The sequence below is a fragment of the Microcaecilia unicolor genome, chromosome 6, assembly GCF_901765095.1.
Source record: "Microcaecilia unicolor chromosome 6, aMicUni1.1, whole genome shotgun sequence".
Taxonomy (NCBI): Eukaryota; Metazoa; Chordata; class Amphibia; order Gymnophiona; family Siphonopidae; genus Microcaecilia; species Microcaecilia unicolor.
The window spans coordinates 344,200,089-344,213,711 of NC_044036.1; the positions used below are offsets into that span (position 1 = coordinate 344,200,089).

The following is a 13,623-nucleotide window of genomic DNA, read 5'->3' on the forward strand; positions in this document are numbered from 1 at the left end:
GTCCTGCCCTCTGACTCGGCTGAACTGGAGTGGGCGGAAGTGCTCTTCACTATCCCATTCAAGTCCCTTACGGGATGTTGCAACAGTTGAAACCTGTATTGACTGAAAGCAGTTGATAAACTGGTACATGCTTTTGTTATGAGTAAGCTTGACTACTGTAACTTTTGTCCAGACTGAGTTTGTGCTTGTGGACCTGCACACTCAGCCTTGTGACATTGCCTGTAGCATCTGCAAGTGCTGAAGGCGTGCTGCTATTCTTCACTTGCCTGAAGCGTCTCTGTAATATCCTGCTATCTGTTGGTGTTCCCCAGGGATCTGTCCTTGGACCCCTTCTCTTCTCAATCTACACCTCTTCCCTGGGCCCCCTGATCTCATCTCATGGTTTCCAGTATCATCTCTATGCTGATGACACCCAGCTGTATCTCTCCACACCAGACATCACCGCAGAGACCCAGGCAAAGGTATCAGCCTGCTTATCCGACATTGCTGCCTGGATGTCCAACCGCCACCTGAAACTGAACATGTCCAAGACCAGAGCTCATCGTCTTTCCACCAAAACCCACTTTTCCTCCACTTTCTATCTCAGTTGATAACACCCTCATCCTCCCCATCTCATCTGCCCGCAACCTCGGTGTCACTTTGACTCCTCCTCTTCTTCTCTGCGCATATCCAGCAGATAGCCAGACCTGTCGCTTCTTCCTCTTTAACATCAGCAAAATTCGCCCTTTCCTCTCTGAACACACCACCCGAACTCTCATCACGCTCTCATTACCTCTTCGCCTTGACTACTGCAACTTACTCCTCACTGGGCCTCACCATTTAGCCATCTATCCCCCCTTCAATCTGTTCAGAACTCTGCTGCCACGTCTTATATTCCGCCAGAAACCGATATACTCGTATCACCCCTCTCCTCAGGTCACTTCACTGGCTTCCAATCAGATACGCATTCAATTTAAGCTTCTCCTTCTTACCTACAAATGCACTGTCTGCCTCGCCTCACTACCTTTCTACCCTCATCTCCCCTTACGTTCCCACCCGAAACCTCCGTTCACAGAACAAATCCCTCCTCTCAGTACCCTCCCACCGCCAACTCCAGGCTCCGCTCATTCTGCCTCGCCTCACCCTGAGCCCTTACGCCGAGCCCCCTCCCTGCCCATCTTCAAGTCTTTGTTTAAAGCCCACCTCTTTAATGCTGCGTTCGGCACCTAACTCTTACCGTTCAGTAAATCCAGACTGCCCCTTTCTGACTGACTGTTCACTTGTCTTTTAGATTGTAAGCTCCTTGAGCAGGGACTGTCCCTCTATGTCAAATTGCGCAGAAGAGGCAGAACATTACAGAGGTTTGAGGTGGATGAAAGAAGCAGCAGCCCTTCAGCGCTTAAGCCAGGGTCGGAGGGAGAGAGAACACGGACCACAGCGGGCGAGGGTTCAGAAGTGCAGAAAGATATTTTTCAGGCGAAAGAGAAAATGGGGTTTGGGGGGGGGGGGGGGGTCAAGTGAAGGAAGATTTGTTGAAATGGGGACCATGAGAGGAGGGTGGGTTCCAGAGTTCAGGAAGGCTTGCCGGGAGAGAGAGGTTCTGGAAAGAGGGGATGGGAAAAACAAGGGAGATGGTGACTGGGGAGGAGATGGAAACTAGACATTTGAAAAGGAGGAAGAAAAATAGAAGAAAGATGGACATAGGGAAGGAGAAGGAAAAAGAAATAGTGAATAGATGGGAGGCCCTGGAAACGATTCAGAGCACAGAACTGGCAGCACAGGGAAGGAGATGATTAGAAAGATAATTTCTTTTACCTTTGTTGTCTGCTGAGTTTATTTTATTTTTAGTTTAGTAATCAGTTTTGAGAATTTACATCTATATTGCACTGTACAGGAAGAAATTGAGAGGACGCTTTATGCGATGAATTATGCAATTCAAACTTTTAATCAATGTACAGCCCTAATTTGAAAACATTTAAAAGAAAAAAAACTCCCATCGTGTAAAAGTTAAGGAAAGTAGAGAAACAGTAAAAACAAAAAATATACTGTCTTGCTGGTTTTTGTACCCTCCCTGGTTGCTGTGAGGGAAAGGAGTTAGGTGTGGCCTGTTGAAATAGGTTTGTTTGTTTGTTTTGGGGGGTTTTTTGTGATGCTTTTTGCATACTTGGACATTATGTATTAGCTTTGGCTAGCTGAACCACCAGTTACCACTGGGTACTTGAGTCTGGTTAGGTGTTTTCTGCTTCCATCTGGTAGGGAGACCTAACCTCATCTGGCAGGATTCCATGAAAGGAAATTAATGGTAAATGCAGATTTCACCTTGGTTAACAGCTAGTGCTGCAGCAAGAAATTTCTCGAGAATAAAACCGCTCACTCATCGGCAGCAGGAGGTTTCTGGCATATTGTTGATCTGCGTAAAATCATATTCAAAATCATCTAAAATGAAAAGAAACAAAACCTCTTTATTAGTCTCTGTTTCAAGCTGCTCTCTAACTCACCACCTTCCCATTAGGGAGTTGGGGAAACTGAGACTAGATCTAGATAAACTGAGAGAAGGAACAGTCCTCGGTCATTAATGTACCTGAGTCAGGATATAGTCGTCGTCGGACAACTTCTCAATCACATCAAAATGATCGACCCCAGCGATATCTTTAAGGTAGACATTTAATCCTAAGACCTGCAAGCTCTGAGAGAGAGAGAGAGAGGTGTGTCATTCCTGATTGAATGTTTTATAAAATGACGTCTCCTGTTCCCCATAGCATCAACCATATGCTCTTCTTTGGCAGTGCTACCTGTATGTCTTGAGAGTGCTCTGCGTTTGCCAAGCCTTTTGTAATGTACCAGCTTTCTATTGAATGCACAGACCTAAATGTCCTTTTTCTGCCCTGGATGACCTACGTACTTATCTTCTACATCTGCCCAAAACATGCTTGAATCTTTTCACCATTCTGGTTTCCACCGTCTACTACCCTCTCGGTAAGGTTGTATTTTCTTGTTTCCTCTGAACTTTCCTCCTTCAGATTTCACTTGGGGAAATGTTATAACAGGACACCTATAAAAGTTTCCTGAGACATGTCTCCCTTATGAAGGTCACAGAATTTTTAATTTATAGCTCTTGTCTTCAGCAGTGACTCTTGTGGGCAATATATCTTCTGCTAAAACAAGAATTACTACCTCATTGGGCAACAGATTTGAAAATTTTATATATCAAAAATCTTAAATTTTCTATACTATTTTAAATGTTTATTTTTAACCATTAAATAGTAATTAAGTATGTCAGGTTGGGGACTGCTATCCAATGTAATTCATGTTTTTCCCCAGCTGTCTTGAGGATTGCCCGCTAGAAAAAAGTTGAGTCAATACAGATCACTGAACCTTATAACTTCTTATACCCTCCTAAAACCACAGACAAATTAAATGCCTTAATTTTTATTGCCAGCGCCCTGGTATCGCATCTCTTCCCACTCAAGAGGGCAGTGGTGTTTTTCACTTTTATAGGAAATCCCATCTATCTCACTGCCATTAACTGCACCCCAAAACCAGTCACACTAAGGACATCACTGTACTTCTACATTTAACCCTTTCAGAGCCACCAGTTTGTAATTGGTTCGGCCTCAAACTCCTCCTCTTTGGTGATTGGGCTCTGCAGAGCTGCGCGGTGCAGGAAGTCTTGCAAGACTTCCACCAACTTTCTGTGCGACTCAAGTCTGCAGAGTCAGATTGCAGTGCAAGGGAAGAGGAGGAGTTTGAAGTAGCACTGTGAGTAATAGCTGGAAGAGTAACATGAGAGGTGTTGTGGAAGGATGGAGGGGGGAGATGCGGAAGACTCGGGTGGGAGGCATGAGAGGCTGGATGAAAGCTGAGAAGGGGCATGAGGAGCTGCAGGGAGATGGGCTGGGCAGGAAGATTGATAGCAGACATGGAGAAATAAGAAATGCCAAGTAGAAGACCTTGGAAAGGCGGGGGGGGGGGGGGGGAACAGGAAAAAGCAGAAGACACGGACAAAATCAAAATGCTCAGACTACAACGGTAGATTTATCAACTAGACCATGTTGGGTGCATCTCTATTATCTTTCATTTCCAGAAGGATGTTATAGGTTGGGTTATTTTAATACAGGGGATGGAGATTACTTGCAGGGTGGAGTGAAATTTATGTCCCCTTGCAGCTATCTAGATGTTACTTCGCTTGGTGCCTTCTACTCAGAAGGTTTTAAAGAGAGAGCAGAAGTGGATTTTTCAATTATAATTTGTGGCTCCAAGACGGTTACATTTATAAGTAGAGAGGATGACATTAGTGTTTTGGGATGGAGTTAATAGACGTGACAAAGATGGAATTTCCTATAAAAGTGAAAGTAAAAAATCACTGCTGCCATCATGACTGGGAAGAGGTAATGTGATACCAGGGAGCTGGTGATAAGGTATTTAATTTTTCTTTGGTTTTAAGGAAGTTATATGGTTGTCATCTGTATTGACTTTTTTTTTTTAGGGGCAATCCTTGAGACAACTGGGGTAAAACATAGAAACATGATGGCAGATAAGGGCCAAATGGCCCAGCCAGTCTGCTCTTCCACAGTAACCACTAACTCCTCCTTTTCCTAAGGGATCCTACAGGCTTGTCCCACCCTTCCTTAAATTCTGACACAGTTGTCTCCATTGCCTCCACTGGGGGGGCCATTCCATGTATGCACCTGACATACGTAATTACTACAGATGAGTATTCTATGTAATTGTTAAAATAAACATTTAAATAGTATAGAAGAAGAAGACTTAAAATTTTTGATATGTAAAAATGTCAATCTGTTGCCCAGGAGGAATGGGTAAGTAATTCTTGTTTTGGCATAAATTATATTAACCACAACGTTTATAAATTTAAAATTCTGTGGGTTTTATAGATATTGATGATGATTAAAGTTATCCATGGAGAGAATTTTGCTACTTTCTGTATGAGTCTACCTTTAGCAGGGGAAATGTTATGGTGGGATCCTCTTGGCTGTCCTGGGCAGGGCTGCTGTCAGACCTTGCATAGGGCCATGGGAGACCATAGCCATACTTGGAGGCAGGACCAGCCAAGCTTCCACATTCTCCAGACAATGAAAGGCAGCAGCTTGGGGCTTGTGTAACGCATGCACTCCCCAGCCACCCTCAGCTAACTTCGCGCTGGAAAAATTAAAAATTGCCGCATTCTCTCTGACCACAGCTGTGATGGCTTTGAATCAAAAATGTTTGGGGGGGGGGGTGGGGGAAAGACTACCCATGGCTTTCATACACCCACCTTGTATGCAAGCCATGGGTAGCATACACTGTTCTGAGCATGTGCAGAGCAGCCACGCTTAGTGATTGGCTGTTCTGCACCTGCACAGCTTAGTGATTGGCTTCCCCTCCCCTACTGAGCTGCTCGCTGTTTTTGCAAGCAGCTCATTTGCATGCGATGTCAACAAAGGCAGATGTTTCTGGGGAGTTTTGCGCATCTGCCTCTTAAACTTGAAAATCTGTTGCTATAGAAAAGTTTCTCTTCCTGTTAGTAAGTGAAGCCTGTCCAATATTTGTAAGTTTAAATGTCTTGAATCTTTCTTTTAAAGGGTAGGTATTGCATCGTTATAAACTTTTCTAAACTTTCTGCCCCCCCTTCCTGTCCTTATGAAGATCCAGCCTCCAGAAGTGAGCACAGTGCTTGGTGTGGCTCTTGTCAGTGATTCAACTGATCATCTCCAGTCACTACTGCACTGCCTGGCTACCTTGAGGCCACTTTAAACTTGTCCTTCTAAATGATGTGTATCTAGTGTTTGTGCCCTAAATTCACAATTCTAGACTTTTTAGCATGAAAACTCATTCTTCCAGATTTTTTTTTCATTGTTTTCATCCCTCCTTTCTTATAACATAGTAAATGATGACAGACTGGATGGACAAAACATATCTTAAAAAGAGCCATCAGCCCCTAGAGTCCTCTCAGCTATTCCTACAATGATATCTCCCTACTGTCAAATCAAAGACTGTGACCACATATCAGGTGGTCTCTCTCCTTATTCAGGACAGATTTGTATCTTCAAAATTAATAAGCAACCATTTTGGGGAAATACACACATTTCACACCTCAACTGAAAGGAAGCTTTGGAATGAGGAGGCCTAAGATGAAAGTGAAAGGGGACAGAAACAGAAGTAACCTGAGGAAATACTTCTTCATTGAAAGACTGTGAATTCAAGAACGCTTGGGATCTCTAAGGGAAAGAAAGGGATAGTAGACGGCATGGATGAGCAGACTGGATAGGTCATAAGAATAGCCATACTGGGTCAGACCAATGGTCCATCTAGCCCAGTATCCTGCTTCCAGCAGTGGCCAATCCAGGTCACAAGTACCTGGCAGAAACCCAATTAGTAGCAACATTCCATGGTACCAATCCCAGGGCAAGCAGTGGCTTCCCTCATGTCCATCTCAATGGTCTTCTATCTGCCTTCTCTGTTTCCTACTCTGCCAGACAAACCTCACTATGTGGCAGCCTGTGTTTCAGTTGTTTCTGAACAGGAGTCTGCTAGTCAGATCTAGCTGCTAGTTAATTCTATAATTACAGCTTGCCAGAAAGACCCCACTATGTGGCAGGCTGCATTTCTGCTAGGAGCAATGCTTGTTACTGAACTGGCAGCCTACAGGATAGATCTAGCTTTTTACTTGTGTTTCTGCTGAGACTTCTAACAGTTCATATTACCTACTTTTTGCTATTTGTTTTAGCAGCCTCAATACCTTACTGTGTGAAAACTGAAAATTCAGGCTTAAGACTAGATTGTGTGATACCGACCAAGAGTTCTCAGGAGGTGTCAGTCACTACTTGTGCTCCTGTCTAAGGGTCAGAACCAGCAACTACTCTTATGTAGTACTACGAATGTGAAACACGTGTTTGCATGGACTCAAAAGAGCACTCTCCTCAACTGGGCTGTACTGGTTCTTGGTCCTCCTCTCTGTGCCATGTGACAGGATACCTGGAAGTACTCCTGTGACTGTCTACGGAACTCTGGTGAGTCGTACTCTGCCACAACCACCATAATGGAGCAGGTCTCAGCCCGGGACTTCACCTCCATCACATGCTGCATGGGGCTGTTCCTTACTGCAAGCTCCCTGCAAAAGTACAGAGTAGTCAAAGGGGGTCTCAGCCTTCAATCATGAGACCTCCAGTCTAGAAAGGTCCAGCTCAACAGTGTAGTTTACCTGCTTACTTTTGGACAAGGAAGGGGTTGGGGCAAATGGTAAAGTTTGGCACTGGGAGCAGGGGGACCAAGTCAGTGTTAGTGGGGGGGGGGGGGGGGGGGGAGCTAACAGCCTCTCCATGCCCACCTCAAATTATGCCTATGGCCCAGCTCCTAACAGGGTAAGGCTGCTAGCCAAACTCGGAGACTTTCAGTCTGTTGGGACCCTGACCATTAATCTGGAGGAATTCCAACCCTTAATGTAAAGGCGGCACCCCAACCAATCCCTAACCTCAATCAGGGCCCTCCCCCCCCCCCCGCCCCGTCCACACACCACACCTTTCCTCTTCTCTAGAGTGTAAATATTTAGATGCATGAGATTTTAGCACATGATTCCACTTCATATTATCGAGCTCCCAGCACTCACTCTGACATACGAAGAGCTGCATTGACATAGGTGTGTGTAATGGGGAGCAGGTCATAGATGCCACTCACCAGGAAAGCCCCTGAAAAGCAAAGAGGGAAAAAGATGAGCCAGGTTTCTTAGTGGAGTGGGCTGAGAACCTGGGGACTTGGATTCAATTCCCACTGCCACTCCTTGTGACCTTGGGCAAGTCCCTTAACCCTCCATTGCCCCAGGTACAAAAGCTTAAGATTGTGAGCCCTCTAGGGACAGAAAAAGTAACACAGTAAATGACAGCAGATAAAGATCCATAGGGTCATCCAATCTGCCCAACAAGGTGGTTAGTTGAGCCCGCCACTCTGTGCGAGCCCCGGTCACCCATGCTTAAATGCTGGTTGTTAAGTCTCTACCATGCCAACTGTCTAGACAGCCAAAGATGATGTAGTTTTGGTTATACCCACATTTCATCTCTAAGTATTACTGACAGTATTTGACTTACAGTCAACATGTCTTCCCCTCCCCACTGAGCTGCACATGCCACTAAGGTGAAGACCGCTATGGCCTGTCCTTTCTTGAGTGCCCCTTTTACTCCTTCATGATTTAATGGTCCCACAGATTCCCTCACAGGCTTTCTGTTTCTAATGTACCTGAAAAAGTTTTTCTTCATATTCTACATAAGTATTGCCATACGGGGACAGACTGAAGGTCCATCCTGTTTCAAACAGTACTACTACTACTACTACTATTTAGCATTTCTATAGCGCTACAAGGCGTACGCAGCGCTGCACAAACATTGAAGAAAGACAGTCCCTGTTCAAAGAGCTTACAATCTAATAGACAAAAAAATAAAGTAATCAAATCAATTAATGTGTACAGGAAGGAGGCGAGTGGTTACAAGTGGTTACGAGTCAAAAGCAATGTTAACTACAGTCTGACTCCAGAATTAAACTGGCAGGATTTCCCACTTCTTTTGACATTAATTTTAGCCAATTGTCTCTCCTTTGAGGAAGCATTCAAAGGTCTCTGGGTACACTGAATCCTTCATAGCAACTTCTCTGCAAAACATTTGACAAGAGAGAGACAGGCAGGAGAGGCCTGACAAGGCTTCAGGGCAAAAAAAAAAAAAAAAAGGAAAATTGTCTGCAGTCAAAATCAAAACAGGTGAAACAATCCCTCCTTGCCAACCCACCCACACGTACCTTCCCTCAAGAGCCTTCAAACACCAGAAGGCTCCCACATCTTTCCTCCACCCAACAAAAAACAGTGGCCAATTGCAAGTTTGTGATTCCTGGCTGTGAATATCAAGCCCCATGTATCATTTTAATGGTAAAAGAGCTGCGTAAAGAAGTTAAATTTCCAGTAATTTGTCAGTCACTTGATCTTCTGAAGGAAGTGAAGGTGGTAAACAAAAAAAAAAAAAAGATACACATATTACAGCACATGATATCATAGATACTTCATAATTTATAGATATAAACTCAAAAAAAAAAAATAAATAAAAACAAAAATGAAAATCAGATCAAAATAACTGTAATAACTACCTAAACTCAGTACAAGGTATTAAAATCAGAACCAGCCACCTCCAAACAGGCCAAAACCTAAGGCAAGGTAATAATGAGATCATCCTTTAGTAAAAGAGTACGGAAAGAACCACATTTATAGGACTCAGCAAAAGTCAAATCTTCGACACATAAGGGGCTTCTTTCTTCACTGATGTATTAATCCCATCCCTAAGGGACCCTTTTACAACGCCATGGTACAACTACCACAGCCTTGGCACGCGCCAGTCGGGCAGGAGCCCAGTAGTACTGCCTGCCTTCTCCGTGAGTCATTTCTGGTGCCCCAGTGTTTTAAATTTTCTGCACCGGTTAGCGCCTCCTAAATAGCTGACGATAAGGGCTCCCCCAGAAAACAGCTGCGTAGCCAAGGATTAACTTGCTGCATGGCCATTTCCTTTAAAACCAAATGCCTTTTACCTGCTGTGGTAAAAGGGGGCCTCGGTATGCAGCAAACCCGCCAGCTGATGCCACCACAGGCCCCCTTGTACCGCAGTGTAGATGCAACATAACGGAATTGCCATCCTAACACTCTCTTATAAGACATGCTCTTACCTTTAATATCAGGTGTCACCCCGTAATCTGTCCAGTCTGTTGAAAGTGCCATGGCAACCAGGTGAGCACCTGCCGAATGGCCACAAAGGTAGAGCCCACTAGAAAGAAGACAGAAAGCATTGTAAAAGAGCTTAGCCGAGCTTTAGAAAACCTAGTATTTTCAGAGTTTATACACACACACCTCATTCAGAGAGCTCATGTACAATGACCTGCATGTCAAATGAGGTCAAACGGTTGCATGTCTTCTTCACTGCTGAAAGTGCAAATACAAAGCACAGGTGTGTCATGGCAGCAAACCTCCAGACTGGACTTACCCAGTAAGAGCCAGTTCCTTAGCATCCCACAGATCAGTCCAGAATTTGTGGATTATGTCCGTTGACTGGCAGATGGAGAAAGGAAGTTGTTCTTCGTGATTCACCCCTTAAGGGTATTGTGCAGCTCTAGAACGCTCAGTATTTATTATTATTTGTTGCATTTGTATCCCACATTTTCCCACCTTTTTGCAGGCTCAATGTGGCTTACATATTGCCGTTAATGGCGTTAGCATTGGGTGTAAGCAAAGATGGAACATATAGTTAAATAAGATAGAGTAACATGAGTAAGAAAATAGGGTACTAATTTAAAGAAAGTTGCAAATTAGTTCAGAAAGGTACTGGAGGGATATAAGACTAATAATGTAAATATAGTGCCAATTAACACCTATTATAACCAATTAGCAGCTAATTAAGCAAATAGTTACATAGTAATTGACACTATTCTATAACTTGTGTGTACAACTTATCACACTAATCACCAGAGGAGGGTGAATAGTGGAGTACTGCGGGTATGATTTATAATAGTAGTAGTAGGTGTCTATACTGGGACTGGTGCTATTTAACATATTATAAATTATCTGTAATGAGAAGTGAGGTGATTACAAGCAAGCACTACTGAAGCACTATGAGCACTATGCCCAGACCTGTGAGTTCCATAAGTGGCCACATATATGGTCTCATACATACATGGTATTATTCAGCATTAACAACCTGATTACAATATGCAAACTCTGACATTGCATCTATAAAGCCTCTAGAACAATGCGAAGACATCAAGTCTGACAGAAGCATAACAGCTCTTGTTTACTTTACTTGGAAGCTGCTGATAAATTCACCATGTTCCAGGACAAGCAAGCCGATATCAGAACTGACATCAATGCAGCAAGCTGTTATGTTTATGTTTATTTAAAACTTGATATACCGCCTTTACATAGCAATAGGCCAAATTGGTTAACAATAAAATTATCAACAAAAAGCAAGAAAGGAAAGTCATTCCAATAAGAAAGAAGACAATCATTCAAACACAAGTTAAAAATGGTAATGATACACAAAGAAAATCACAAAAACACAGTTACAAATTGTCAGTCAAGGTGTGTGCAATCCATATCAGGAAAATATAATTATCCAGAATTAGCTTGAAAAGCCAATAAAAAAAAACAAAGTTTTCAAAACTTTGGAAAGGAAAGTTCCAATCAGATATTCACTGGTAAAGTATTCCATACATGTGGTGCCAAAAAAATAAAATTCAGAATGTTGAGTCGACTCAGAATTGACGTCAATGCAGGACTCGTGGAGACATTCAGGCATATTTTCAAAGCACTTAGCCTTCCAAAGTTCCATAGGTTTCTATGGAACTTTGGAAGGCTAAGTGCTTTGAAAATATGCCTGATTGTGTTTGGTCAACATGTATATTCTTCAAGGACAGAAAGTATGTCAGCAGTACAGATAAGCCTCTGGTTTCTCTATTTATTTATTTATTGCATTTGTATCCCACATTATCCCAACTTTTTGCGGGCTCAATGTGGCTTACAATTCATCGTGGATATGGGAAATAGAGGGGAACATACATTTATTATTAACAAAGTTTTGGGTTAAATGATAGTATTAAAGCAAAAGATAGTAAGAAACATTTCTGGATAAGTCAAAGATTATACAGTTACATGTGTTGATCTTTGTTGTATATCTTGTCGAAGAGATAGGTTTTCAGTAGTTTGCGGAAATTTGTCAGTTTCATAGACAGTTCTCAGGTTGCGTGGCAACGCGTTCCAGAGCTGCGTGCTCATATAGGAAAAGGTAAATGCGTGCGTTGATTTGTATTTCAGGCCTTTGCAATTTGGTGGATGAAGGTTGAGGAAAGTGCAAGAAGATTTTTTTGCGTTCCTGGGTGGAAGTACAGAGTTTAAACGTGATGCGTTCTTTGAGTGGGAGCCAGTGTAGTTTTTCTCGTAGGGGTTTTGCACTTTCGTATTTTGATTTGCCGAATATTAGTCTGGCTGCCGTGTTTTGAGCTGTCTGGAGTTTTTTGAGTATTTGCTCTTTACAGCCGGCGTAGAGTGAATTACAGTAGTCTCCAGTGAATGGTGATAGTACACCATGCAGATACTTGGCTACGTAGACAAGAAGAAATTATACTACCTCGTGAACTACTAGACACCTCCTTGGTCACCACAACCAATACAGACATCCCATCTGCAGACAAACTTGCCAAATACTTCAACGAAAAAAAACAGTAAACTTACGCAATACATTATCTCAGAACATCACTGACATCGAAAACTTCATGGAGTGTATGGATCCAATCTATGGCAAATACCCAGCAGACAGAATCTGGACAAGCTTCGCCCCCTCACCGTTGAAACTGTCACCCAAGCGATTAAAAGGTTCTCCAAGACTCACTGCAAATTGAATACCTGCCCTAGTTACCTACTAAAATCCGCTCCCCACCGCTTCATAGCAGACCTCACATCCCACTTAAACTGCATGCTCCAACATGGTCTGTTCCCTAAGGATAACGGCAACATCCTACTCACCCGAAGACCAAAAGATACCAAGAAAAAAACAACTGATATCACCAACTACCGCCCAGTAGCATCTATCCCACTGGCAGTCAAACTGAAGGCAAGCTTGGTAACCATGCAAATTACCGACTACATAAACAAATTCTCAATATTACACGAATCACAATCAGGATCTTGTTCCTCCCACAGCACTGAAACAGTACTAATCACTCTATTAGCCAAATTCAAACATGAAATTGCAACAGGCAAAAATGTACTTCTCCTACAATTCCACATGTCTAGTGCATTCGACATGGTAAATCACAAAATACTATTAAATATCCTAGAATACTTCGGGATAGGTGGTAGTGTACTTAACTGGATCAAGGGCTTCCTAACTACTAGAACATATCAAGTGAAGTCAAATTCGAACATATCTTCACCATGGAAAGCAGCCTGCGGAGTACCTCAAGGATCACCACTATCACCGAGTCTTTTCAATCTAATGATGACCCTACTAGCCAAGGCCCTATCCAACCAAGGCCTTAACCCATTTATTTACGCAGACGATGTCACATTATACATCCCTTACAAACATGATCTAACGGAAATCACCAACAAATCAAACTCAGCTTAAACATCATGAACTCATGGGCGAATGCATTTCAACTCAAACTTAACACAGAAAAAATGCACTGTCTCATCCTCTCATCCAAATACAACACGAACAAACCCACCAATATAAACACCCCAGACTACCTGAAAATTCTCGGAGTTACAATCGACCAAAACCTCACACTAGAGAGTCAAGTGAAATCAACAACAAAGAAAATGTTCCACTCAATGTGGAAACTCAAACGAGTGAAACCTTTTTTCTCGAGGGAAATATTTCGCAAATTGGTACAATCTATGATACTAAGCCATCTAGACTATTGCAACGGAATCTATGTGGGATGCAAAGAACAAATCCAAACTGCTCAAAAGACAGCAGCCAGGCTTATATCGGAAAAATGAGAGTAAAAGCGCCAAACCCTATGGGAAAAACTGCATTGGCTTTCAATCAAAGACGTAAGATTCACTGCATACACTGATTCAAAACACATCATCAAGCTGATTTCAGGCTCAATGAAATTTTATCACAT

General features: G+C 42.9%; 1 protein-coding gene across 1 annotated transcript; it reads right to left on the bottom strand.

Moving 5' to 3' along the window:
* Positions 1-2,234: 2,234 nt before the first annotated feature.
* On the bottom strand, positions 2,235-10,085 carry LOC115472377 (kynurenine formamidase-like). The gene is made up of 5 exons (XM_030206625.1): positions 9,670-10,085; positions 7,583-7,661; positions 6,952-7,087; positions 2,561-2,665; positions 2,235-2,415 (listed from the first exon to the last, which is right to left on the bottom strand). The coding sequence occupies exons 1-5, from the start codon at positions 9,719-9,721 to the stop codon at positions 2,350-2,352; spliced, it is 438 nt and encodes a 145-aa protein (XP_030062485.1). The 5' UTR covers positions 9,722-10,085; the 3' UTR covers positions 2,235-2,349.
* Between the last annotated feature and the right edge of the window lie 3,538 nt (positions 10,086-13,623).

Excerpts from the sequence above, each read along its gene's own strand:
- LOC115472377 (XM_030206625.1), bottom strand. The coding sequence starts at position 9,721 with ATGGCACTTTCAACAGACTGGACAGATTACGGGGTGACACCTGATATT. Across the intron at positions 7,662-9,669 it reads GGTGACACCTGATATTAAAG|GGGCTTTCCTGGTGAGTGGC; the intron begins GTAAGAGCATGT and ends TTTGCTTTTCAG. Across the intron at positions 2,416-2,560 it reads ACGACTATATCCTGACTCAG|ATGATTTTGAATATGATTTT; the intron begins GTACATTAATGA and ends TTTTCATTTTAG.